The following is a 26,029-nucleotide window of genomic DNA, read 5'->3' on the forward strand; positions in this document are numbered from 1 at the left end:
GCAGGAGCTCGGAGCAGCAGGAGCCCAGATCCCTTCCCCATTAGGATTGGGCCAGCCCGGCTCCCTGCACCGCTCCCCAGCCGTGGTGGGGACAAGCTGGGACCCCAGGGCTTGTCACCGCACCGAGGTGGCACCGCAGCCATCCTGCCACCAGCACCTGTCCACAGCAGCCTCACTGCCAGGGCCGGGGCCGCGGGTGCAGCCTTCCCTCCCCTTCCCTCCCCTGTTCCCATCCCTTGCCGTACCTATCCCTTCCCTGTTCCCATCCCTCCCCTGTTCCCATCCCTTGCCGTACCTATCCCTTCCCTGTTCCCATCCCTCCCCTGTTCCCGCCTGGCAGATGGGCGCTGCACCTCAGCCAAATCCCGAATGGCACAGGAAGATGCCTCTCCTTCTCCTGCCTGTTCTCCCGCCCCCGCTGCCAACACAGCCTGTTCCTGAATCTGAGAGGAAATTGCTAAGGAGATAATTAAGTAGCCAATTAATTAGCTAATGATTAATGGAAGCATCCTGCGGAGGCAGCGCTGCGGCTGCCCCGGCCAGGTGTCGTCGGGATGTGTCACTCCCGGTGCGGTTACAGCTTCCCGGTGTGCCGGGGTGGGCTCCGCCGGGACCCTGCCGCTCTGCCCCGCCGGCGACACGCCGGGGGTGGCCGGTGACACGCCGGGGATGGCCGGTGACACGCCGGGGATGTCCCGACATCTCCAGCCAGGCGCGGGGGGCCCCGCAGAGCGGACACACGGACATGTCCCCCACACGGACGCTCGCTGCCGGCGCTGCTCGAGCCACGGTTTTATTTTGCCGGCGGGTCCGGCAGAAAAGCGGCGCAGGATCGCGCCCCGCCCGGCAGCCCCGGGCACGGTGCCGGGGCCAGGCTGGCAGCCGGGTGCTAGGAGAGCACGGAGAGGAGCGGGGCCAGCGCCAGTGCCAGCGCCAGGGCTGCCGGAGGGCGCCGGGCAGTGCCGGCGCTGTTGGAGCCGGTGGCGTACCCGTAGCTGGTTCTGCACGACCCCTCCAGCTCCTCGAAGGCGATGGGGGTCTCGTGGGCAGCTGTGCCCTGCAGGCTCCTCTTCACCTGCCGTGGGGACAGGGCGGGCTCCGGCTGTGAGGGGCCCGTCCCCGCAGAGCCCCTGCCACCCCGCACTTCCCTGTGCCACCCCACGCGCGTCCCAGTGCCCCGTGTGTCCCCGTAAATTCCTGAGTGCCACACGCCGTGATGTCCCACCTGTGTCTGCTGCCCCAGGTGTCCCCGTGTCCCATACATCCCCATCCTGATACTCCCAGTGCTGCTTGTGTCCCCAGGGTCCAAGTGTCCCCTTGCCTTGCAGACCCCCGTGCCCCCCATGCCCCACTCACCCTCTCCACTTCCCTGAAGACCCGGAGCAGGTTCTCAGCCAGGGCTCCCTTCACCTCCTCCTCCGTCCAGTTCCTCGCCAGCAGCTCGGCCACCAGCGCGGGATACTTGGAGACGTCCTCCAGGCCAGTGGGGACCCTGTGCCACCCCACAGCTCACAGCTGCCCGCACAGGGTGCAGGGGGGGACATCCCCACCCCTCAGGAACTCCCCATGGTGGGGACACGCTGTCCCATCCCACCCTGCACCGTCTTTACCCGCTGACCCCGTCGTAGTCCCCACCGAAGCCGACAGCCTGGGCGCCGGCCACCTTCTTCACGTAGTCCAAATGGTCTGGGGAGGGGGAGACGGGGTCAGCAGGGCGGGGAGGGGTCACTGCCACCCCCACCCACCTGGGCACCTCCTCACCTGCAACGTCGGACAGCTTGGCCTTGTCACTGCAGGTCACGTAGGCGTTGTAGAAGTTGACCATCACCAAGCTGCCCGTGGAGGCCTGGGGGGAACAGCCCTGAGCCCCCAGCCCCCCCAGGCCCCCCCGCTGTCCCTGCCCTGCCCCGGCCGTGCCCCACGCTCACCACCAGCCGCAGCACGTCGTCGGGCACGTTGCGGCGGTGCGGGCAGATTGCGTAGGCAGATGAGTGGCTGAAGATGACGGGGGCTTTGGAGATGTTCAGCACGACCTTCATCGTGTCCACTGAGACGTGGGCCAGGTCCACGATCATGCCCAGGCGGTTCATCTCCTCCACCACCATCTGCAGGGACAGGGATGGGTCCGGGGGGGCTGTGGGGTGCGTGGGAGGGGTCCCCTATGGGGACATCTGGAGCTGCTTTGGCAGCTTTTTGGCTGATGGGACAGAGGGATGGATGAATGGATGGATGGATGGATGGATGGACGGATGGATGCATAGATGGATGGAGGGATGGATGGAGGGATGGATGGATGATGGAGGGATGGATGGATGATGGAGGGATGGATGGATGCATAGATGGATGGAGGGATGGATGGAGGGATGGATGGATGATGGAGGGATGGATGATGGATGGATGGAACTCTGTTCCCAACATGGGGCCAATGGGTGCCAGTGCCACATTCCTCCAATGCCACTGCTCCTGGACACCACTGCTGCTATTCCTCACCTTCCCAAAGGGTGAGAGGCCGTGGTGCACAGGTTCTTCATCCTCGGTGTCCACCAGCCAGTTGTCAGCCCTGCAGAGCAGGGAGAGCATCAGAGCGGCCACACCTCTGACCACATCCCCCCGTGCCGGCGCTGCCACCCTCTGTGCCCCGCTGCGGGTCCTACCAGGGGGTGTTGCAGCTGTGGGTCAGGGTCATGTAGCGGGCGCCCAGGCGGTAGAGGGTGCGCAGGACTCCCAGGCTGCTGTCGATGGAGTGGCCGCCCTCCACCCCGATGAGGCTGGCCACCTTCCCGCTCTGGAACGCCTGCCGGACGCCTGCGGGGGGCCGGGGGCATCAGCTGGGGTGGGCACGGCCCGTCAGCACCCCCGTGGGGCCTCGTCCCCGCTCACCATCGCTGTCGGTGACGCAGGCGAAGGTCTCGGGGTACAGGTCACACATGCGCTGCACCACGTCCATCTGCTCCAGCGTGCGCTTCACCGCGTCCTTGTTCTGTGTCTCGCAGGGCACGTACACTGACCAGAACTGCCACGGGTGCTCCGTCAGCACGGGCACTGCCCACCTTGCCCACCCCACTACCCACCCCGCTGCCCACCCCACTGCCCATCCCACTTCCCACCTGCTGCCCACCCTGCTGCCCATCCCACTGCCCACCCCACTGCCTATCCCACTGCCCACCCCACTGCCCATCCCGCTGCTCATCCCACTGCCCATCCCACTGCCCACCCCACTGCCCATCCCGCTGCTCATCCCGCTGCTCATCCCACTGCCCACCCCACTGCCCATCCCACTGCTCACCCCACTGCCCATCCCACTGCTCATCCCACTGCTCATCCCACTGCTCATCCCACTGCCCGTCCCACTGCCCACCCCACTGCCCACCCCACTGCCCATCCCACTGCCCACCCCACTGCCCACCCCACTGCCCGTCCCACTGCTCATCCCACTGCCCACCCCACTGCCCACCCCACTGCCCACCCCACTGCCCATCCCACTGCTCATCCCACTGCTCATCCCACTGCCCATCCCACTGCTCATCCCACTGCCCACCCCACTGCCCATCCCACTGCCCACCCCACTGCCCACCCCAGTGTCTCCACCAGTCCTGGTGCTGTCCCAGGAGCCCCAGTGCTCACCCTGGTGCTCTCCCTGGTGTCCCTGCCCACCCCGATGCCCCCAGCCCTCCCCAGAGCCCACCCCAATGCCCGCCCCCGTGCTCCCACCTGCCCGCCCACGTGCCCCCGGCGCAGTTTGGGGATGCTGGTGTGGGTGTCGTTCAGCAGCGTCAGGTTGGCTGCTGGCAGCCTCAGCTGGTTGTTGAACTTGCGGAGGAGCTGCCAGGGCAGGTCGTTGTGCCTGGGCAGGGACGGGATGGGCACTGAGGAGTGGCCTGGCCCTCTGCCTACTCACCCTCAGGCTGTCCACACCCCTGGCTGGCTGCACACAGAGTCCCCTCATCTGGCTGTCATTCCATCCATCCATGAATCCATGAATCCATCCATGAATCCATGAATCCATGAATCCATGAATCCATGAATCCATGAATCCATCCATCCATCCATCCATCCATCCATCCATCCATCCATCCATCCATCCATCCATCCATCCATCCATCCATCCATCCATCCATCCATCCATCACCCTCCTCAGTCCATTGTCCACCCACCCGTCCCCTCAGCAAAAGCCACCCAAGCAGTTCCAGCCAGGACCTGGAGACAGACCACTCCCAGAGGACGGTGCCATATGGGACCCCCTGGAGAACCCTCCCGTGCACCCTCCCGACCCATCATCAGCCCTCACAGCCAGGGGAGCCAGGAGCCAGCCCCACATCCCCCTTTGGCAGGGATGTCACCGCGCCGCACATGGCACAGCCAGCAGCGCCACTGGGGAAGTGGCAGGGTCAGGGTCGGGTGCCACTTCCTGCTCCTGTCACAGTCCCCCTGCTCCCCCTGCTCCCCCTGGCCGCTCCCTGTTCCAGGGGCACGGCCCTGATCCACCAGGGAATGCTGCAGGGGACCGGAGCCTCCTGAGAGTGGCGAGGAGGGAGCAGGGACATCCCTCAGGACGGAGCAGGAACTTCCCCCGGGACAGCCTAACCCCGACTTCCCGGTACCCTGCTCGATCCCGCGGGGCTGCGGCGCCGGGGATCCCCTCGGCTGCACCGACGGTCCCATGGGATCCCCGGGAAAGCTGCGCCCTTTCCCCACACAGCCCCGGGGTGCCCGGCATGGGGATCCCCTGGGAAAATTGTTCCCCGTTCCCGCACAGCCCCGAGGTGCCCGGCCCGGGGATCCCCCGCCGGGCTGTCCCAGGTTTCCCAGCTGGGGTTTTCCCACGGAGACGGAGCAGCTGAGGCACGCTGCGGGGCCGGGTGACCTTTGCTCACCCGTCGATGACCGGCGTGGTGGTCATGATGCGCTCGGCCTCCTCCAGGTGCTGCTGTCCAGCGCCGGGCAGTGCCAGAGCCAGCGCCAGCGCCAGCGCCGGCATCCACGCGCTCTCGCCTGGCATCTCCTCCCTCTGAGTGCTGCTGGGGACAAGAGGGGACCTGCCACCACCGCGTGAGCACAGGCACTGGGGCGGCTGCCCCGGGCTCCTCCGTCCCCTCCCGCCGTCAATGAATAACCAGGAGCGCGGCGTTACCCCTCCCTGGGTGCCCTGTGCCCGCTTGGCAGTGCCAGGGCTCCGCGGCCTCCCCGAGCCCAGCCGCGGTGGCTGCGCCGTGCCAGGGCCTCTCCTCCGGGCCGCGGTGACGCTCCCAAGACGTCTAATGAAGCCCAGATTTTTTCTGGTTGGGAAAGTTCCAGTCCCATCCGCGCCTTATCCTCCCCGGCGCTGGCATCCATCCGCACCCCCAGTTCAGCGCTGGCACCCCCGGCACTCCCGGCACCCCCGGCCCCGCTCACCCCGGGACACTTGGGCAGTCCCTGCCTGCGACGGCTGTGAATTAAGTTTTCCGGCTTGCGTGCGGTGGCGGGGCTGGGATGGGCTCCAGCCACCCCAGAGCCACCCCCCGCCATGGCGCCGGAGCAGCCGCATGCCCGGGGGGAAGCAGCCGGGGTGGCACGGCCGTGGTGTGGGGCTGCTGCTGGTCATCCCTGTGCGCCTGGGTCCCCCACACTCCGGCGCCGCGGCAGCGTCCCGAGGGGAAACTGAGGCAGCGCTATCCCGCGGGTGCTGCGCATCCCTGCTGCCTCCAGCTGTGGCGTCCCTACCAGCAAGAGGCCTTGGTGGAGCTTCAGGGAATGGCACGGAGCCACGCGGAGATGGCCGGCCCAGCCTCATCCTGGGGTGTGCCGGGATGGGAACCCCCTCCTCCGGTGCCAGCCGTGGGGAGCTCGGGGTGGGGACGATGTGGGGCTGGCACCCCTCGGGCTTCCTGGCCCGTTTCCCGAGGTGACGCGGCCCCCGCGCTTCTCCCGGCTGCGGCGGTGGGTCTGGGGAGGGAGGACTCCCATCTCCTTCCATCCCCTGCCATCCCACCCAAACCGTCCCACCCCACCCATCCCATCCCGGGTGTCTCCAGCCCCTGCCAGCAGCGCTCTCCCGGCGCTGGCCCCAGCGCGGCCGGATTCCCGGCTCCCCGGCAGGAATGTGCCGGGGGGTTCCGGCCCCCCGCCCGCCGGGGCCGCTTCCTCTTTCGGCTCTATTTAAGCGGCTCCCGGCGCGTCCCGCCCGGCCGGGCCATGGAGCGCATGGAGGTGACCGAGACCTTTGCGGGCATCGCCCTGCCCGGCCACCTCCACACGCAGGAGTCCCTCGGCTTCGCCGCCGCCTTCACCTTCCGCCCCACCGACGTGCTCATCGCCACCTACCCCAAATCGGGTGAGGGACAGGGGGGCACGGGGACAACGCGGGGACGCGGCGGGGCAGGGCTGGGACCCCGGGCTGCAGCGGGGGCTCTTCCGGAGCTGCCGGCGGGGCTGGGAGGTGGCCGGGCTTGGTGACACCCGGACCGGGTCCCCGCGGCCACTCTGGCACAGCGCGGGGACCCTTGGACAGGAGGTCCTGCCCCCCGAGCCCCTGTCCTGCCGCCGCACTGTGCCCAGCCCGAGCCGGGTGTCCCCGGGGCTCAGGGAGGGGGGACACGGCGCTGCCAGCACAGCCGCTGGTGCAGGAGGGGTTGGGATGGCATCAGGTCGGGCTGAGCCGTGCCTTGCTGTGCCGATTCGTGCTACCTGTGCCAGGCAAGGGCACGCCGTGCCGTGCCACGCGGTGCCGTGCCGTGCCACTCCCCGCCGCGGTGCCGTGTGGCCCTGCCCTGACGCCACCTCTGCAGGCACCACCTGGATGCAGGAGATCCTGACGCTGCTCTTCAGCCTCGGAGATGCCCGCCCAGCCAAGACCATTCCCAACTGGGAGCGGGCGCCCTGGCTAGAGCAGATCTACTGCCGGGGGGCTCTGCGGGACACCGAGACCCCTCGGCTCCTCACCACCCACCTGCCCGCCCACGTCCTGGCCCCCGCCCTGCAGCGCAGCAAGGCCAAGGTGCGAGGGGTCCCCAGTGGTTTGGGGTGTCCCTGCAGGGACATCCCACAGCTGGGGGAAAGGCTGGGGGCTTTCTGAGCAGGGCAGAGAGGGATCCCCCCAGCTGTGGGGGTGACACTGTGTCCCCACAGGTGATCTACGTGGCCAGGAACCCCAAAGACGTCGCTGTCTCCTTCTACCACTTCCACCACCTGGCCAAGTTCCTGCCCGACCCCAGCTCCTTCGATGCCTTCCTGACGCAGTTCCTCGAGGGCACAGGTAGGGACTGGGGGGGCTGTGGGTGGGGTGGGGGACTCAGCCTCAGGGCCCCCCGTCACCCCCCACCTCCCCCCAGTGCACTACGGCTCCTGGTTTGACCATGTCAAGGGCTGGCTGGGCCAGCGGCACCTTCTGGACATCCTCTACGTCACCTACGAGGAGCTGCACCAGGTGAGCCCTGCTGTGTTCCCATCCCTGTCCCCTCTGTATCCCCATTCCTGTTCCTGCTGTGTTTCCATCCCTGTCCCCTCTGTATCCCCATTCCTGTTCCTGCTGTGTCCCCATCCCTGTCCCTGCTGTGTCCCCATCCCTGTCCCTGCTGTGTCCCCACCCCTGTCCCCGCTGTGTCCCCATCCCTGTCCCTGCTGCGTCCCCATCCCTGTCCCCATCCCCGCTGGTGCCCGGTGCTGACCCTGCTCCTGCCCCAGGACCTGCGTGGCACAGCGCAGCGCCTCAGCACCTTCCTGGGGTGCCCGCTGGCCCCGGGGACGCTGGCAGCCCTGGAGCAGCACTGCAGCTTCTCCGCCATGAGGGACAACGCCATGGCCAACTACTCCCTGATCCCCGCCGAGATCATGGACCACAGCCAGGGCCGCTTCATGCGCAAAGGTGAGGGGGGATTGGCTTTGGGTCTGGGAAGGGAGGACTCCATCCTGTCCCATCCCATCCCATCCCATCCCATCCCATCCCATCCCATCCCATCCCATCCCATCCCATCCCATCCCATCCCGGGTGTCTCCAGCCCCTGCCAGCAGCGCTCTCCCGGATTCCCAGCATCCCTGACTCCCTGTCCCCTCTGTCCCACAGGGGTGGTGGGGGACTGGCGCAGCCACTTCTCCCCCGAGCAAAATGCCCTCTTCAACCGTCGCTACCAGGAGGAGATGGGGGACGTGGAGCTGCCCTCTCGATGGCCCATGGCCTGAAGGACCCGGGCTTTGGGGGGACACCGAGCCCTCACCCGCTGAGAGCCGCCCACCAAACCCCCCTGTGTCACCCCGGCGCCAGGGGTTCCCGCGGGGCTGGGGGTCTGGCGGGGGGCCGTGGCACCATCCCACCTCCCCAGTGACAGGGATCTTTTCCGGCCCTGCATTGCGGCCACCCCCGAGGCCTCGCTCCCCCCCGCCGGGGGCTCGTGGCCGTGACCTCCCTTTCCGCCCATCCCGCCCTGCGGAAATAAATATTTATTGCTGTTCCCAGGCAGGCAGCGCTGTTCCCACGGCTGCGAGGCGGGGAGCAGCGCCGGCAGCGAGAAGAGCTGCTGTTATCAGGAGCACATCGGGGTGGGGACGAACCCCCGGGGGCCTCATCAACGGCAGGGGGCAATGACCAGACAGACAGCACGGGCCGGGGTGCCAGGCCCCGGGGCAGCCTCACTGCACGGTGACAGGGCTCGCCAGCACAGCTGGAGCTGGCTCCTTCAGCAGGAGCCAGGGCCCTCCACCCCTGAGTCTCTCTCCCAGTGGATCCCCTTCCAGTCCCCTGTCCCGACTGCCCTGGTTGGACGCTCCCCCTGCCCATCTCCCCTCCTGTTCCAGCACCCTGGGGTGTCCCAGGCAGGGAGCACCCCGAGCCCCCCAGGCCCTGTCCTGCCACGCTCCAAGGAACTCCTCTATGGATTCCCCCGGCAAGCAGAGGCTCAGTCAATAATTAACCGGCTTCCTCACCCTGCCCCTGCAGCGTGAGCAGGGTGGGGACCCGGCCCTGGCACCACCAGGACCCCTGGCTAGGGCTGGCTGAGAGGAGGGAGGTGGTGAGACCCTCCTTGGGGTCTGTGGGACAGCGGCACCAGTGTCCTGCCGCTCCTGGCCCCTCTGCTAGCCTTGTCACCCCTGCCACCTCTGCCAGCCCCTCCTGCCCGTGGGGACAACCCGGCCTGGTGTCCCTGGGCACTCGCAGCCCCGTGGGGTCCCTCTGCACCCACCCTGGGGTACCCATCTGTCCCCACGGACGGTGGTGCCAGGGCAGCTCCTGCCCGCGCCAGGACCGGCCCCTGCTGCAGCCTCCCGGGCAGGTTTGGGTTTCCACGGCAACATCCCTGATCCCTCCGTACGGGAGATGAATCAAGAGCTATAAATAGGTGCTGATGGGGGTGCAGGTACTGCCCCCCTGCCGCGCCTTGTGCCCGTGCTTTGTGCTGCCAGCGCTGCCCAAGGGCCGGCGGAGCTGTCCCAGGGAGTGACACCCTCACGGGGACAGCCTGGCGCCTGCACCCAGGGAGGTGGCAGCAGCCCGGAGCCCGGCTCAGTGGCACCTGCACGGCGGCTCTCAGGTGGCCCCAAGCCCACGAGGCTGTGCCAGGCCCCAGTTTCAGTCCCTGTGGTGGCCTTGGGCACGCCCCGCCCCTGGGGATGTCACCTTGCTAAGGAGCATCTGCCGGCACCGTGCTGGCAGCAGCAGCACTCAGCTCGTAGCAGCAGCGTGGCACAGTGCCCGGCACACGGCACGTGGCACAGCACGATGCGTGGCACGCGGCACAGGGAATGTGGCACAGGGAACATGGCACATGAGAAATGGCACACGGAACGTGGCACAGGGCACACAGAACATGGCACATGACAAATGGCACATGGCACAGGGAACACGACAGCGCACATGGCACACGGAGCAGACACACGGGGTACGGCACACTGCATGCCACATGGCAGAGTACCTGGCACGCAGCATGTGGCACGCGGAACAGACAGGTGGGACACAGCGCGTGACATGTGGCACAGAGTGTGGCACAGCACACAGGACATGTCACAGGACATGTGAATGTGGGGCGTGGCCCAGGGCATGTGGCACACGGCACAGTGCACACAGCAAATGGCATGTGGCACAGGGCACACAGCACATGGCACAGGACACACGGCACAGGGCACACGGCACAGGACACACAGCAAATGGCATGTGGCACAGGGCACACAGCACATGGCACATGGCACATGGCACAGGACACATGGCACATGGCACAGGACACACGGCACAGGACACACAGCACATGGCACAGGACACACGGCACATGGCACAGGACACGCAGCACGTGGCAGTGGCCGTGTGCCGGGCAGCAGCCCCCTCTCCGTTTCTGCCTCTCTCGGTTCCGTGCCCTGGATTCGGGGCCGCGGCACAGCGGGGCGAGTGCCCGCTCTGCCGCATCAAAGCCGCGGCTGCTCCGGAGCTCCCGGCACGCTGCCGGCCACGGACACCCGAAACGTGGGGGCTGGGGCTGCCCTCGGCTCTTGTCACCGGCCGGGGCAGCGTGCGGGAGCTGCCAGTCTCTACCCAGCCCCTACTGACCCCTCGAGGGTGGGGGTCAGCCCCCCAGAGAGCAGCAGGATGGGCACGGGGGTGGTGCTTTATTGGGGGGATCATGCAGCCTCCAAACATCACAGTGACAGAGAAGCGGGGACCGAGGGGACCGAGGGGACCGAGGGGGCAGCAGGGGTGGGTCCGGCCCACAGGGCACGGAGCAGCGGGAGCGAGCGGGGCCGGGGGTGCCCTGCGCTGGGGAGCAGCGACTTCCCCACGGCCCAGCCAGGTGGGGGCTGTGGCGGGGCAGGGCCCTCTGGGGACCCCGTCTGTCCCCACGCCACGCCGGGACACGGGGGGGTCTCACTGGGACACTGGGATTCACTGGGGCCACCCACGGCTGGGGGACACTGAGGGTCTCTCGCTGGAGGAACTGAGGCTGGGGTCGGGGGTCTCTCACTGGAGGAACCGAGGTTGGGGTTCGGGGTTCGGGGGTCTCTCACTGCGGGGAGCAGAGGTTGGGGTTCGGGGGTCTCTCACTGAGGGGAGCCGAGGCTGGGGTCGGGGGTGGGGGCCCGGGGGCAGCGCGGGGGGAAAGCCTTGTAGCTGTAGTACTCCACCACCTGCTTGGGCACCTCCGCCAGCACGCACTTGGCCAGGGCAGTGGGTGACGCCTGCGGGACACCGGGGACACCGGGGTGAGCCTCGGGACACCGGGGACACCGGGGTGAGCCTCGGGACACCGGGGACACCGGGGTGAGCCTCGGGACACCGGCTCTCTGCGCCGCGATGTGCGGGCGCGGAGAGGGGAGGGGACGGGAGGGGACAGCAGGGACAGAAGGGGAGGAGAGGGATGGGAGAGGGCAAGACGGGACGGGAGAAGTCGGGGGCGGGACGGGAGGGGATGGAAAGGGACGGGAGGGAAGGGCCGGGAGGGGCCGGCAGGGCCTCGTGGTGGCTGCCCCACTCACGTTCTTGAACTCGCGGAACGGGACGAACTGGACGATGTCGCGCAGGACGGGCTCGCCCTTGGGGGAGCGCAGGACGCCGTCGTCCCCGTCCAGGATCTGCATGTCCGTGAAGTCGGCGTTGCCCACGCCGACGATGATGATGGACATGGGCAGGTAGGAGGCCCGGACGATGGCCTCCCGCGTGTCTGCCATGTCCGTCACCACCCCGTCCGTCAGGATCAGCAGGATGAAGTATTGCTGGGGGGGACAGGGATGCTCGGGGGGCTGCCTGACCGCGCTGCCGGCCCCACGCCGGGGCAGCCACAGGTGTCACGCGTGTGCGAGGTCTCGGCCCAGCCCCGGCGGGGCGGCGGGACCCACCGACGCCTCCTTGGTCCGCTCCTCGTCGGCAGCCACGCGAGCCACCTTGGAGATGATGGGAGCCACGTTGGTGGGGCCGTAGAGCTGGATTTTGGGCAGGCAGCTCTGGTAGGACTCCACGACGCCCTGGATGCCTGTGGGGTGTGCGAGGGGTGAGGGGCGCCCCAGCCACGGATCCCGGCCCCTCCGGAGCTGGGCTCACCCTCACACTCATCGTTGTCGGGGTTGAAGTTGATGGCGAAGTCGTGGGAGACCTGGAGGGAGGGAGGGAGGGAGGGAGGGGAGGGGGCAGCTGATGCACCCTCTACCACAGCCCCCGGCAGCTGCCAAGCCCCAGCGGCGCCACAGCCGAGGGCACCCAGAGGGACGAGCGCATCCCTGGGGTCCCTCAGGGCCCGGGCAGCCTGAGACCCCCCTCACCTCGTACTTGGGGGGGATCCTGGCACCAAAGCCCAGAGCCGAGAACTTCTTATCGCTGCAAGGGAAGGGGCGTGAGGAGCTCTGGCGCCGTCGCTGTCGCCGGCGGAGCTGACCCCAGGGTGGGCGTCACCCACGGGGACGCGCCAGAGCCACCAACCTGTCGTAGTCCTGGCAGATCTCTCCCACGGCCACCAGCGCCTTGAGGTACTCGTTGGGCTGGTAGGGGTTGATGTAGTGCAGGGAGCAGCTGTTGCGGGGGTCCCCGTTGGAGGCCGTGAAGTCGATGGCCACCTGGCGTGGGGGGCAGCGGGGGGCACCCGGCGTGAGCGGCGCCGCCGCCGTGTCCCTGCCGGGCGGGGTGGGGACGCTGCTCACCGTGAAATGGATCTGGCAGCCGCCCATGATGTAATCCAGGAAGGAGTAAACCCTGTGGATCTTCCAGAGGGACCCCCGAGTCAGGCGGCCCTGCCCCGCGGGCACGGCTCGGCACGGCTCGGCGCGGCTCCCAGGCACTCACCTTCAGGTCCAGCAGCACCACGACCCCCGAATTCTTGTAGTTGCGCTTTTTGATCTTGTACTTGGGGTTCATGCAGTCCCACTGCACCTGTGGCACCGGCACCCGCGCTGCCTGCGGCCCCGGGGCACGGCCCGGCCCTGGCAGCTCTCGGTGCCGCTCTGCCCCGTGGGGACCCCACAGCCCCAGAACACTGCAGCCCGATGACCCTGCACCCCCGCAGCCCCAGGGTGCAGCTCCTTCCCCCACTCCCATCCACCCCCCAGGCTCCAGCTGCCCCATCCATGACTGATTCCCCAAAGAACCCCCAAACAGGAGGGCAGTGAGAAGAAAAGGATGCCAGACCCAGAGGAGGAGCTGGAAGGTGGCTGCTAGGACAGGCTCTGCTGGCAGCACACGGGTGGCCCCCCGGCCGTCCCCGTGTCCCCATGTCCCACCTTGTTCTCCCCCATCGCCTTCTGCATCTCCTCGAAGGTGGTGAAGAACTCCCCGATGAAGTCGTGCTTGCCCCGCGAGTCGTAGTCCCACACCACGCACTGTGATGGGCCCAGGGGCACCTCAGCCCCGTCCCCAGCACTGTGGGGTCCCCAGCACGGCCCCGGGGAAGCCGGGGTACAGATACCCCTGTACAGGGCAGGAACAGGGGTCCCCATCCTCACCCTCAGCTTCCTCTTCTCCTCGCAGCTGCAGAGCGAGTTGAGGGAGACTTTGAAGGGCTCCCAGATGGGGCTCAGGTTGTTCTTCACCACCTGCAGGACAGGGGGGGCTCAGCGGGGCCGGGGAGCCCCCGGGGTGGCCGTGGGCAGCCGAGGGCCTGGTGCCGCCGCGGCCTCACCTCGGTGCGGTACACCAGCTGCTCGCTGCGGTCGTCGTCGATGCGGTAGATCTCCAGGAAGGGATCTGACTTGCTGAAGAGATCCTGGGGGAGGAGGATGAGAGAGGGCACTGCCCCCCCTGCCCCCCCGGCCCCGTTTCCCCCCCGGCACCCGGCTCACCTTGTCGTCCAGTTTCTTGGCGCGGAAGGCAAGCTCCACGTAGCCGTTGTTCCCCGAGATCTCCTCCGAGATGATCTGAGAGGCGGCCACGGGGTGCTCAGTGCCTGGTATGGCTTTGTCCCCCTGCCCACCACCTCCCTGTGGAGCCCTGGGAGGGGACAGGGTCCCACGTGCTTCCCTGGCACAGCAGGGACCTTCAGGATGGCCAGTAGAGGCCATTGGGGTCCCTGAGCCCTCCCCACCTCCAAGGGCCTGTGCCACCCCACTGACCCAGTCCGGGGCCACCCACATGTCCCAGTTTGGTGCTGTCCCAGTACCCCAGTCCAGTGCCATCCGTGTGTCCTGTCTGCTGCCGTCCCAGCATTCCAGCCCCGTGTCACCTGTGCCACCCTGTGTGCCCGGCTTTGGTGCCACCCCCGTGGCCCTGCTCGGTGTCACCCGCCCCGCTGTCCCCCCCAGCACCGGCTCGGCGCTCACCGTGATCGTGGACTTGCCCGCGAACTTCCCGTACTTGAGGAACAGCGGCTTCGTCACCCGCTTCTGCGCCACGATCTGCGAGAGCCCAGCGTTGGGGAGGGGACGCCACCGCGGGGTCCCCGGGCGGGGGTCCCCAGGCTCACCTGCCCCACGGTGCACTCCATGCCCCCCAGGAAGTCGTCATCGTGCGTGCCCACGCCGGCCTGGCCGTGGCTGTCGTACACCTCGAACCGCAGCTTCTGCACCTCCTCGAAGTAGTAATCGACCGTGAAGATCTTGGCGAACACGGGGTTCAGGTTGCTCTTGATCACCTCGCTGCGATCCACCTGCGTGGGATCGGCACGGGGCCTTGGCGTGCCGGGGCTCACACAGGGCTGTGGGGGTGCGGGGTGCGGAATGGGGGCTGAAGGGATGGGATGTGCCAGGCTGAGGGGTGCGGGAATGGGGGAATGAAGGATGAAGGGAATGCGGGGAAGGACCAGCTGTGCCCAAGTGAATGGCATTTTGGGGAGCCCCTTGTGCCCCCCACAGCCTCCGGCCCTGCCAGCCCTGGCTCTGGGGCGCTGCTCCCACTGGGCTCCCGGTGGTCACCCAAGGGGACGCTCTGCCTCTGGCTGTGCTTCGCCGCAGCTCCGCTGGAGCAGGAGCGATGGGTTGGTGCCAGGACAAGCCGCTGTGCCCGCCCCGGGGTGGCCATGCCTGGGTGTCACCAGCCCACAGCCCTGGTGGCCCCAGCGGGTGCTGGGCGTCTCCCGGCCGCGCTGGCAGCGGCCGCCGAGCGGTTCCAGAGCCTCCCCCGCACGCATCCGTGCCAGCGTTGACTCAAGGGGACACATCCTGGCCAGGGCACCCTGCCAGCACCCGGCCCCTGCCCGCTGCCTGCCCAGTCCGGCATCATCTGTCGAGCCCGCACTGCTGCCACCCGTGTCCCTCCTGCGTGGGCACTGCCAGCCCCTCCTTCTGGGGCTGTGGGTGTCGGGTGCCCCGGACCCTCTGGACCCAGCATGTCCGGGGCCATCTCGGCTCTTAGAGCCACATTCAGGCAGCCCCTCGCCTGGGGGACACAGGCTGGCTGCGACAGGAGTCCCTGCAAAAGGTGGCTCAGGACGGACCCTCTTGGAGCTGGCTGGTGTCTGGCACGGCAGAGCACGGAGCATGGCATGGCACAGCACAACACGGCACAGAGTGTGGCACAGAGCTCCGTGACACAGCCAGGCACAAATGTCTGGCACAGCACAGCACGGAGCATGGCATGGCACAGCACAACACGGCACAGAGCACCGTGGCACAGCCGGGTACGAGCGCCTGGCACGGCACAGCACACCGCAGCTGGCACGGCGCCTCGTCCCCCCCGGCTCTGTGCTGGCTCGAGCAGAGTCGATGACACGTCGAAGGATTTAGCGCTAAATCCGCCGGCTGAGCGGCCGCGATTAGAGCGGAGCTGCGGGTGCCAGCCCAGAGCTCAGCATGGGGAGGGATGGAAGGAGCCCTGCCAGCCCCAGTGCCAGCCCGGTGTCTGCCAGCCCCAGTGCCACCAGCCCTCCAGCCCTGAGCCACCCCAGCGGGGGCTGAGCTGTCCCTTGTCCCTGTCCCGGGGCAGTGGAACCACTCTGGAGCCGCATGTGGTGGGCACCACGCCCCGCCCCGCTCCCCAGCCCCACTGGGCTGGATGTGACCCAGCGCCATCCCCACAGGCTGCTGGGTGCCCGACAGTGCCCTGCCCACCCTGCATCACCCCTCGGACCCCGTTCTGCACCCTGCAACCTGTTCTGCACTGTGCACCCTACTCTGCGTTGCCTCCTGCACCCCACTCTGCGTTGCCTCCTGCACCCCATCCTGCACCCCTGCTCCTCACCCTGTACCCCATTCTGAACGCTGTACCCCGTTCTGAACCCTGACCCTGTTTGCACCCACCACCCCATTCTTCGTTATCTCCTCCACCTCATTCTGAACCCTGCAATGTGTCTTGCACCATGCATCCTACTCTGCATCCACCTGCACCCACCCTGCATCCCTGGTCTGGACACTGCGCCCTGTTCTGCACCTAGCACCCCACTTTGCACCCTGTACCCCATTCTCCTGTACCCTGCTCTGTACCCTGTACCCTGCTCTGAACCCTGCACCCCTTTTTGCACCCTGGACCCCGTTCTCCCTTATCTCCTGTACCCTGTACTCTGCTCCCCATCTCCTGCACCCTGACCCCTGCTCTGCACCCCAACCCCCGTTCTGCACCCCAAATCCACCCCCCTGTGCCCAGCCCCGCCACGTCCCGGGGTCCCGCCCTGCCCCGCCCGGCTCGGTGGGTGCCAGCAGTGCCCCCCGCTCTCCTACCTCCGTCCACTGGCCCTGGGTCTGCATCAGCAGCAGGACGCAGGGGTCCGACTTGTTGAGGGTGTCGCGGTCCAGGAGGTGTTTACAGCTGACCCGCAGCTCCACCTTGGAGAGCACGGCCAGCGGGGCCTGCGGGCACGGCTCGGGCACGTCGCCCATGCCGGCCGGGGCGCGGGGACCGGCCGGGCGCGGCGGGGGACAGGCGGCCCCGTGGGCGAAGGGCATGGGGGCCCAGCGGGGCGGCCGCTGCCTCGGGCGCCGTCAGGGAGCCGGGCAGGTGCCCCTCATGCCCGGGACGCGGTGCCAGGTACGGCCGCGGTGGCGGACAGAGGGACCCAGGGACGCCCTGCGAGGCGGGGTGCTCGGTCCCGGTGCCGATGGTTCCGCGGGGCCCTGCAAGGCATCAAAGCACGGCGGGGTGAGCGGGAGCCGGGGCACCCCGGTGGCACTGCCCGCGTACCCCCGGTCCCACGGGCATGGGCACCGCTGTGGGGGTTCACACGGTCCTGCAGGGCTGTGCCCGGCTCTGTCCCAGCCCCACCCCGGGGGCAGGATGTGTCCCGAGGGGAAGGGGCACCTAAGTGGGGTGGGGTACCCACCCTGGGGTGCCCCGTGTGGGGCTGCGGAGCAGAAACCCCCTGGAGGTGCTGCGGGCAGCGCCCTCAGCCTGGGCAGGGCTCTCCGGAGGGGAGCGGGGACAGCTCCGTGTCCGTGTGTCTGTGTGTCCGTGCCACCGGCTGACCGAATCCCCCCGTGCTGGGGGCAGCCTTCATCCTCCCCCGGGGCTGGTACCGCTCAGCCGGGCGATGCTGCCGGAGGGGTCAGCGAGGGGCTCTGCCTGTCCCGGCCCCACTCCGGGGCTTGTGCCCCCACCTGCAGCTCCTGAGGGATCCTGGCTGGGGCAGGGGCAGGTCCCGCCCACCTGTGCCCGGCCAAAGTTTCCTGGGGCAGTCACGCAGTGCCCAGGCCCTCCCCGGCACATGGCTCCGGTGTCCCAAGCTCCGGTGGGCACCGTCCCCCTCCCCGGGATCGCGGGCACCCCTTGGCAGCATCCATCGCTCAGCGGAGGGGACAGCGGGTCCCGCCCTGCCCATCGCCCCCTCACCTGGCTGCTGGCGGCCGGGGCTGGGGCACGGCAGGGCAGGGGCTGTGTCGGGGTGCCCGCCGTGCCGGTGTGCCCGCCGTGCCGGTGTGCCAACCCTGCCGGTGTGCCCGCCGTGCCGGTGTGCCCGCCGGAGCTGCTGCCGCTGCCACCTCCACACAACTGACTCAAGCTGCAGCTCGGGAGCGGAGCTCTAAGAGGGAGATGGATGACAAGCTCCGTTAACTGCCTCGCTGCCGGCTCCGGAGCGGAGCCCACCCCGCACCGGGGCCGAGCAGGGTCCCCAGGGTCCCCCAGCACCGCTGGCTGTGCCAGGGCAGGAGCTGCTGCTCCAGGTGAGACCCCCCCGTGGCACAGTCACAGCTCCCCACCCTCCCCAGCTGCTCCCCATGGGGCACCCAAGGCCACCTGGGTCCTGGCCCCCCACACTCCGAGCCAACAGCCCAAGCACAAGGGTGGGGTCCCCCAAAGCCACCGGGTGCCCTCCCCACGTGCTGGAGCGTCCAGATCCACATTCCAGGCACATGGAGCCCCACATGCTGAGTGCCCAACCCGGGACCCCCTGCCCACCCCTGTCCCCCCAGCACTGCGGTGCCGTCAACCCAGCTTTATGGAAGATGATGTAATTAGCTCAAATTCGGAGGGATTAAAATGCAGATAGGTCTAGCGAGCACGAGGCCACCGCCGGGCCCGAGAGCTAATCCCCAGCCTGCCTGGCAGAAATAGGCCACTCTCCTTCCCACAGCCCCCAGCACAGCTCGGTGGGCAGGAGGAACTGACCCACAGCGGGACAGGGGCTGGAGGGACAGCGTGACAACCGGACACAGGCAGCACCTCACCAGGCACATCCTGCCTCTTGGAACCGCCCCGATCCCTGCAGGGCTCCAGCACGGAGTGATCCATCCCATCCCATCCCATCCCCATCCCCATCCCAAGTCCCAGAACTGATGACACAATGCGCTGGGTGAGAGCTCCTGGAGCAGCTCTGACCCCACCAACACACCCCAGTGACACATCAACCCCCTGCCCCGGGACAGGCAGAGTCTGGGGTCCCCCAACAGCCACGAGGATCAGCCAGAATCACCCCCAGCTTCTTCTGAGCTCCTGTGGTACCACTAGAAGTATCACAGAATTATTCTGGGTTGGAAAAAGACTCCGAGATCAGTTCACCCTCTCCCCAGCAGTGCTGAGGTCACCACGATGTCCCCAAAAGTGCCACATGTACCATAGGCTGGCCTTTAAGCCATGAAGAAATGGCTGCAAGGGCCCTGGAACTGCAGCAGGGGCTGAGCCAAGGGCCAGGGAGCGCAGGCTGGCAGAGCAGTGCAGTGCAGCTCTGGATATTGGCTAAATCCAAGCCCAGCTGAGGTGCTGGGACACCCCTTGCGCCCCTGTACCCCCACAAAGAGTGAGGAAAGCCCCCCAGGTGGGCAGCACCTGAGTGACCCCCAGCTTAACACCCAACCTGTACAGCTCTGCCTCAGAAAGGTGTGGGAATCATCAAACCAGGAATACCGGCATGGAAGGGGCAGCAGACAAAGCCTGGCATGGAGGGGGAACCCCCAAAGCCCTCCAGAATCAGAGCAGCCCTGACAAGGCAGAGGAGCGGGCACAAGGCAGGTGTTTAACTCGCTTTCAGGGACACGTGGAGCCTGCAGCCACAGCAAACGAGGCTCCCCACGCTTGAACACACCCCCGGACCGCCGCCGGCACAAGGGGCGGCTCCGCTGGGGACGTGCGCCCCAAAACCTCAGCGCTGGGGACGTGCGCCCCAAAACCACAGCACGCTCGGCTCTCTACGGCTTTTTATTGACAGTTCTGGGGAGAACAGTTCATTTCTTCTTCTCCACGTCCTGCTCCGCCGCTTCCTTGGCGCGCTTGGCGCGGATGCCGAAGAGGCGGGCGTTGGCCCGGGCCATGCGAAGGCTGGCAAAGGCCTTGAAGTTCTTCTCGTCTTCCGAGATGACACGCGCCTTCTCCCGCTTGAAAACCTGCGGAGAGAGCGCCAGACGGTCACGCTGCCCCTCGGAGCCGCGAGCCCAGGCTCCCCACGATCGTCTCAGCCAGGAAGGGAGCGGGAGCGTGTTCCCTCGTGAGCGGAGCACAATGGAGCGGGGATAAAAACAAGCGCCACGGGAAACCTGAGTCAGGTTCCACAGGATCGCAGCACTGTTAGGGTTGGTAAAGATCTTTAATGGCGAGCACGACCGTCAGCCCGGCTCTGCCATGGTTACCACTAACCACGTCCTCAAGCGCCACAGCCACGTGCTTTTAGAACAGTTCCAGGGCTGGGGACTCCACCACTGCCCTGGGCAGCTGTGCCAGGGATGGACAGCCTGCTCCATGAAGCAGTTCTCCTAATATCCATCCTAAACCTCCCCTGGCACAGCATGAGGCTGTTTCCTCTCATGCTGTCACCCGGGAGGAGAGCCGACCCCCCCTCCCAGCTCCACCCTCCTGTCAGGGAGCTGTAGGGAATGATGAGAGGTTTGTGACACTGCTGACAGCAGCTCTGGGAAGCAGAGAGGATTGAGGGACAGATGGTGACCACAGAACCTGCCAGAGTGCTCCCACCCCAGCTAAACCCAAAGCGCTCTCAATTCCACAGTTCTCTCCAAGACTTACTCCTGGGGTTTTTTTGATGCAGGATGGGCAATGCCTGCAGACAGCCACCCTCAGGCTGTGAGACAGCAGAGAGAGAACCCTCTCTGCAAGCTCACCCTCCATCACCCCACACAGAGAACCTGGTTAAACAACACTTACGTTCTTGATGGGCATAACAGGTCCCGTGAGCTGAGTGGCCATCTTGAGTTCCTCTGGCTGCACGAGAGAAGATGGGAACGTTAGAAGAACAGAATTTAAACTTCTCCAGCTAAAAACTCAGCGAAAGCGCAGCCTGCATGCAGGTACCCAGCTTAAACATGGTGCTAATGATCCTGACAGGAGCTTTAACAGCAAAGGGTAAGGAACCCAGCACTGCAGGGCGCTTGGCACTGATGAGCTGCACCCCAACCCACGCTGTGCCCGGAGCAGCGGCGGCACACAGCTCTGCCGGCTGGGACAGCTCCGACACCAACTGTGCTGCTCTCGATCCGCACAGGAGCACAGGCTGGAAAACACCTCCACCATCAACTCCAAGCTGTGCCTGATCCCCACCTTGTCAACCCAGCTCATTCGTTCCTTCCCTGGACACCTCCAGGGATGGGCACTCCAAACCTCCCTGGGCAGCCCCTGCCAACGCCTGACCACCCTCTCCAGGAAGAAATTCCTGATGGCCAACCCGAAGCACCTTCCCTGGCACAAACTGAGGCTGTTCCCTGAGCCTCCTTTTCTCCAGGCTGAGCTCCCACAGCTCATATACACCCAACACGTTCCTCAGCAACTCCTTCTCAGGCTGATTTCAGCTTCTTGTAAGAGCATGTAATCAGACAAAAATGATTGAATGTTTACTGAATACAGCTGACTTCCAGCAAACACATCTGAATCAGTGTTTCAGCCAGAGGCTTTTCCTCCCTGCTCTCAAGATGGAGTTAAGCAGCTCGGAGCTGCCAGATTTCCCACAAGATGGGAGGACAGTCTGAACTCACCCTTGTGTTCCTTGGATCTACTGGCAGCAGAGCCAGGGAACACAGCTCTGCTCCAATCCTGGAGAGGTTTTAATGAAAACCATTTCTGAATGTCAATAACAATCGCCTTCTGGAGCCTGCCTGGCACACAGCTCCAGGAATCAGCACCAAAACAGGCCAGCAGCTGCTCAGCCCAAATGCCTGGCTGAAGTGCCACTGCAACCCTGAGTGCACCATTAGGCTCAACCCTGCCAGGCCTGGCCTTGTGCTGGGCTCAGAACCACGGGGTTCACACGAGGGACAAGGCCCGGGAGCTGTGCCTGACAGCAAAGCTGCCAGGACAGGACACGTTTCCAGCAGTCAGGGACTCACAGAGCTGTCTCCCTTCTTGGGCATGGCTGGTTTCCTCGGGAAGAGGATGAGCTTGGAGTGGTACTCCTTCAGCCTCTGCACGTTGGCCTGCAGGGACTCGGTGGACTTGTTCCGCCTCCGGGGATCCACCGAGATCCCGATAGTCCGGGCAAACTTCTTGTTGATGCCAGCGAGCTGAGGAGAGAGGGGAGAGTGGCGTCAGCATCTCACAACTCCCAACAGCCAGGCAGGGATCCAAGCACGGGATGCAGGGTCTGGAGGAAGGCTGGGAATCAGCTGAGGGACCAACTACACCACCAACAAAAGGACAAAAGGTGTCCTGGTCTATCTTAGTGCTTAAGATGCTGATTTTTGCAGGTGGATTTCCCCAGAGGAGCAAAGTGCAACCCCTGCAGGACACATTTAAACTTGGATTCACACAGACATCTATGAGTCAGTTTATGTACGACTCCGGTTCACTGAATACTGGGAGCTCCATTAAATCAGGATTTTTTTTTTTTCCCTAACCATTGGAAACAACCATTAAATAACTATTTCTTCAGACTATATTAAACAAAAAACTCATTTTCTGTTTGAAGACAAACAGCTGCATCCTGCTTTGTGTTCCGCCATTATACAAGAATTAAAGAAAAATAAGTAATGAAGTATCTGGCACCCAGAAGAACAATTTCCCTGCCTCAGTGCGCCAATTTCAGTTATAAATGTTTTAATTAAGACACTGAACCAGGCACAGAGGCAGCTGGTGGCTGCCAGCAAGCCCTGATGTGGAATCTCATCACAGACACACACTGGGCAGCCCTGCAGACCACCTCTACCAGCTCAGCACATCGGGGCACATCACAGGGACATGGAAACACTTCCCACTTTAATCCAGCTATTTAAACTCCAATCCAACTATTATTACTCCAGCTACTCTGAGAAGCTGTGCTGAAAGGCTCTTCCTCCTGGTGCAATATCCCCTGCTACACTTTAAACTAAACTGAGCTGGGTTTTACTTGGTCCTCAACATGGAAACATTGGGTAAAATATTTAGAATTAGCAGAAAAATGTTTCATAAAGAAACAATTTAATGAAAGTGATCTTAATCTTCCCCCTCCCCCCAAAAAGTTTAGGAGGCTCAAGACTCTTTCAGAATTCAAATTTCACAGAATCTCTGAATAGTTTGGGTATGAGGGAACTTTAAAGATCTTTAAGTTCCACCCCTTGCACAGGGCACGGACACCTTTCACTATCCCAGGGTGCTCCAAGAGCTGCCCAAGCTGGCCTTGGACACTTCCAGGGATCCAGGGGCAGCCACAGCTGCTCCAGGCACCCTGTGCCAGGGCCTGCCCTCCCTCACAGGGAAGAATTTCTTTTGTATATCCAACCTAAATTTCCCCTATTTCAGCTTGATTTTAATAGAATTTTAAGTGGCAGTCTGACCAGATAAACAGACGTTTACCTTTCAAAGCACCCTTCACACACCCACTCTACCACCACAGGTAAGACCAGTCTTTCCCTGCTCCCAGAGCCAGGAAATCCACAGCCAGACATCCCTGGCTGTGGCAGCGTCAGCAGCTACCAATACCTGAGGAAGGCACCTAGTGCAGGACAGGAGATGCAGCTGAGCACAGACTTTGGGTTTTTTGAATCGATGCTCTGTACTTACTTTAAGCTCCTCCAGGCTGAAGCCTCTGCCAGCACGGACTTTTTTGTGGTATCTGATTGTAGGGCACCTCACGATGGGCCGGATGGGCCCAGCCACGGGGCGGGGGGCGATGCGGCGAGCCTTGGCCTGGCGAGCCTTCCTCCTGGAATGGCAGGATCACACCATCCTTTAGCTTGGGAAAGACCCCGAGATCACCCAGACCAACCTGTGATCGACCAGATCCTCTGGTGATCGAGCCAGCCCAGAGCACGGAGCGCTGCATCCATCCGGCCCTTCCTTGGGACAGCCCCAGGGATGGGCACTCCAAACCTCCCTGGGCAGCCCCTGCCAAGGCCTGACCACCCTTTCCAGGAAGAAATTCCTTGTGATGTCCAACCTCAGCCTCCCCTGGCACAAACTGAGGCTGTTCCCTCTCCTCCTGGCCCCATTCCCTGGGACCAGAGCCTGATCTCTTCCAGGACATTGCAGAGACACAGAGGGTTCCCCCTGAGTCTCCTTTTCTCCAGGCTGAGGTCCCCCAGCTGCTCCTGGTGATCCAGACCCTTCCCAGCTCCATTCCCTTCTCCGGACATGCTCCAGCTCCTCACTGTGTCTTGCAGTGAGGGGCCAAACACAACACCGCAGTTCCAGGTGTGCCAGCAGTCCCAGCACCGGGGACAGGCACTGCCCCGCTCCTGCTGCTCACACTACGGCCGCTCCAAGCCGGGTGTCACTAGCCTCTTCCTCACCTGTGACAGCCACGGCGTCTCTATTCCATGTGCCACTCCTGCCCTTGCAGGGAGGCATCTCCTGCCCTGCGATGCCTCCGGAACAAACTGCCGGGCGGGGCTGGCTGCTGCTGCCATCAGAGACCCAGGGAAGAGCGTTCATCACTGTGGATGCAGCGATTCCGGAGATGTCTCATCACTTGGCTGCGGCTGGCACAGGCTCGCCCCGAGCACGAGCAGGGAAAGCCTAAACAAACCCGCGGCGTCCTGGCTCCGAAAGCGGCCCCGCAGCGGCCGGGAAAGCCCCTCTCGCGGCCCCCGGAGCTCCGGGACTCACCTGCGGAGCTTGCGGGCGGGCTGGTTGAACCAGGTGGCGACTCGGCGCTGCCAGTCCTTGTGGAAGTGGGGCTTCAGGATCATCCCATTGCGGCTGGGCGCCATGGCTGCGGCCTGCGGACACGGGCGCGGTTAACGCGGGGACACCTGACGCGCCCCCAAGCCCGCGGGCCCCGGCCCGGCGCGGCCCCGTCGGCGCCCCCGGAGCCTCCCTCACGGCCTCGCGCGGGGCCGCGGCGGCGGCGGGCGTGGCCCCGGCGGGCGGATGGCGGCGGATGGAGCCCGCGGCCCTCACTCACCTCCCGCTACGACGATGGCGACCGGAAAGGAAGCGCTGGCGCGGCGGCGCCGGAAGTGCAGCGGCGGAGCCCAATGGGCAGCGCGGGAGAGACCGGGGGGCGGGGCCGGAGGGAGGAGCCCGGGGAAGGGGCGGGCCCAGAGGGGAGGGGCCCGGGGCAGGGCGGGGCCGGAGGGGAGGGGCCCGGGGAAGGGGCGGGGCCGGAGGGGGGGCCCGGGGAAGGGGCGGGGCCGGAGGGGAGGGGCCCGGGGCAGGGGCGGGGCCGGCGGAGAAGGGGCGGGGCCGCGCCAGCAGCAAAGATGGCGGCAGCTTAAAGGGCCCGTGCACGGCGGCGCTGGGAACGGGACCAGGGGATCGCGGCCAGGCTCGATCGGCCGTGAGAGGAATGACGAGATTTGTCTTTACAAACAAGCCCTGGGTCTGCTGGTAGATAAAACCAGCAATGAGAGATAAGAAAAACAACGGGAAGGATCCTATTGATTGATGAATGGAAAAGAAGTTACTTGCCTTTACAAACAAACCATAGGCTTGTTCGTAAATGAAGTTGAATATTGAAAGATGAAAGCAACAATGGGGAAAAACCCATAAATCCTATAAAAATTAAAAATTAGGGGGGGTTATGCATCAAAGGGAATCTCAGGCATTTCGGGAAGTCTGTACCTCTCAAGTACCTTAGCCAACGGGGAAAGAGAGGGTTAGGGTTAGGCTGTGTCCTCCGAAAAACTGAGAGACCCCAAGGGAAATACCCCATGGCCTCTCCTTTAATTCTAATAAAGTAAAAGGACTCCTCTCTCTCCTTTTTGGACATAAACCTCTGGTTCATGGATTAATTTTCCTAACAGCAGCAGCAGCTCGGTGCCCAGGCACCTCCTGGGCAGGGGTTACGCCGGTCACAAATCCCTAAGGAACCCCATCCGACCCCCAAGCAGCATCCCTGCTGCCTGCCCTTTTCGGGTAGCAGCATGAGGCAGTAGAGGGATGGGGGATTTCCATGCCCCTGGGCAGATCCCAGGCAGTGTGATCCACAGCCTGTGCCCGGGAGGGATGGCACAGCAGTGCTGGCAGCACCCCAGAAGTCACCAAGGACCCTGCGCCGTCCCCACACTGCACCGCTCCCTCTGTCACCCTCAGCTCCACAGAACTGAACTCCCCTCCTCACAAAGGTTCTGTGAGTTAAAGAAGATAAAGTCAAAGAACACTTGAAATTTCATCTGCTGCAGGAAAAGGAAGTTCAAAGAGTGAGACTGGGAAGAAACAAACAAGTTTGGAATTAAAACATCCAGGCAGCAGCATCCAAAAATGTAGAAAAGTACTTTGTGTCCCTGAACTGAAGGGAAATCACTCCCCAGGCACTGAGATCCCAGGGAATGAGCTGGGACAGGGGCGAAGACAATGCAGAACATCTTCACATTCTCAGGGAAGCAGCGATTCTGGGACTGTGACAAAGGCCCCAGGGCCGGGAGCTGTCAG

General features: G+C 65.0%; 4 protein-coding genes across 4 annotated transcripts; 1 reads left to right on the forward strand and 3 right to left on the reverse strand.

Annotated features, from left to right (window-relative positions):
* Positions 1–889: 889 nt before the first annotated feature.
* On the reverse strand, positions 890–4,999 carry DPEP1 (dipeptidase 1). Its single transcript, XM_040075326.1, has 10 exons — positions 4,875–4,999; positions 3,712–3,844; positions 2,881–3,013; positions 2,655–2,805; positions 2,491–2,560; positions 1,929–2,105; positions 1,762–1,846; positions 1,611–1,686; positions 1,357–1,492; positions 890–1,075 (listed from the first exon to the last, which is right to left on the reverse strand). Exons 1-10 carry the CDS (start codon positions 4,997–4,999, stop codon positions 890–892), a joined length of 1,272 nt encoding a protein of 423 aa, XP_039931260.1.
* A 1,081-nt stretch (positions 5,000–6,080) lies between these two features.
* LOC120757748 (sulfotransferase 2B1-like) lies at positions 6,081–8,407 on the forward strand. The gene is given in 7 exon segments (XM_040075330.2): positions 6,081–6,098; positions 6,100–6,313; positions 6,768–6,976; positions 7,108–7,234; positions 7,311–7,405; positions 7,663–7,843; positions 8,042–8,407. Coding segments are annotated over 7 exon segments (960 nt in total). The 3' UTR covers positions 8,158–8,407.
* A 2,147-nt stretch (positions 8,408–10,554) lies between these two features.
* Positions 10,555–16,755, reverse strand: CPNE7 (copine 7). Its single transcript, XM_040075163.1, has 15 exons — positions 16,531–16,755; positions 14,343–14,525; positions 14,200–14,274; positions 13,723–13,797; positions 13,563–13,646; positions 13,387–13,476; positions 13,165–13,263; positions 12,731–12,817; positions 12,589–12,648; positions 12,371–12,504; positions 12,214–12,268; positions 11,996–12,047; positions 11,794–11,927; positions 11,434–11,670; positions 10,555–11,136 (listed from the first exon to the last, which is right to left on the reverse strand). The coding sequence occupies exons 1-15, from the start codon at positions 16,753–16,755 to the stop codon at positions 10,999–11,001; spliced, it is 1,728 nt and encodes a 575-aa protein (XP_039931097.1). The 3' UTR covers positions 10,555–10,998.
* Positions 16,756–19,425: 2,670 nt separating this feature from the next.
* RPL13 (ribosomal protein L13) lies at positions 19,426–24,620 on the reverse strand. The gene is made up of 6 exons (XM_040075164.2): positions 24,561–24,620; positions 24,263–24,375; positions 23,219–23,360; positions 21,571–21,744; positions 20,396–20,452; positions 19,426–19,623 (listed from the first exon to the last, which is right to left on the reverse strand). The coding sequence occupies exons 2-6, from the start codon at positions 24,364–24,366 to the stop codon at positions 19,465–19,467; spliced, it is 636 nt and encodes a 211-aa protein (XP_039931098.1). The 5' UTR covers positions 24,367–24,375; positions 24,561–24,620; the 3' UTR covers positions 19,426–19,464.
* Positions 24,621–26,029: the final 1,409 nt, after the last annotated feature.

Source organism: Hirundo rustica, chromosome 11 (genome assembly GCF_015227805.2).
Source record: "Hirundo rustica isolate bHirRus1 chromosome 11, bHirRus1.pri.v3, whole genome shotgun sequence".
Classification (NCBI taxonomy): domain Eukaryota; kingdom Metazoa; phylum Chordata; class Aves; order Passeriformes; family Hirundinidae; genus Hirundo; species Hirundo rustica.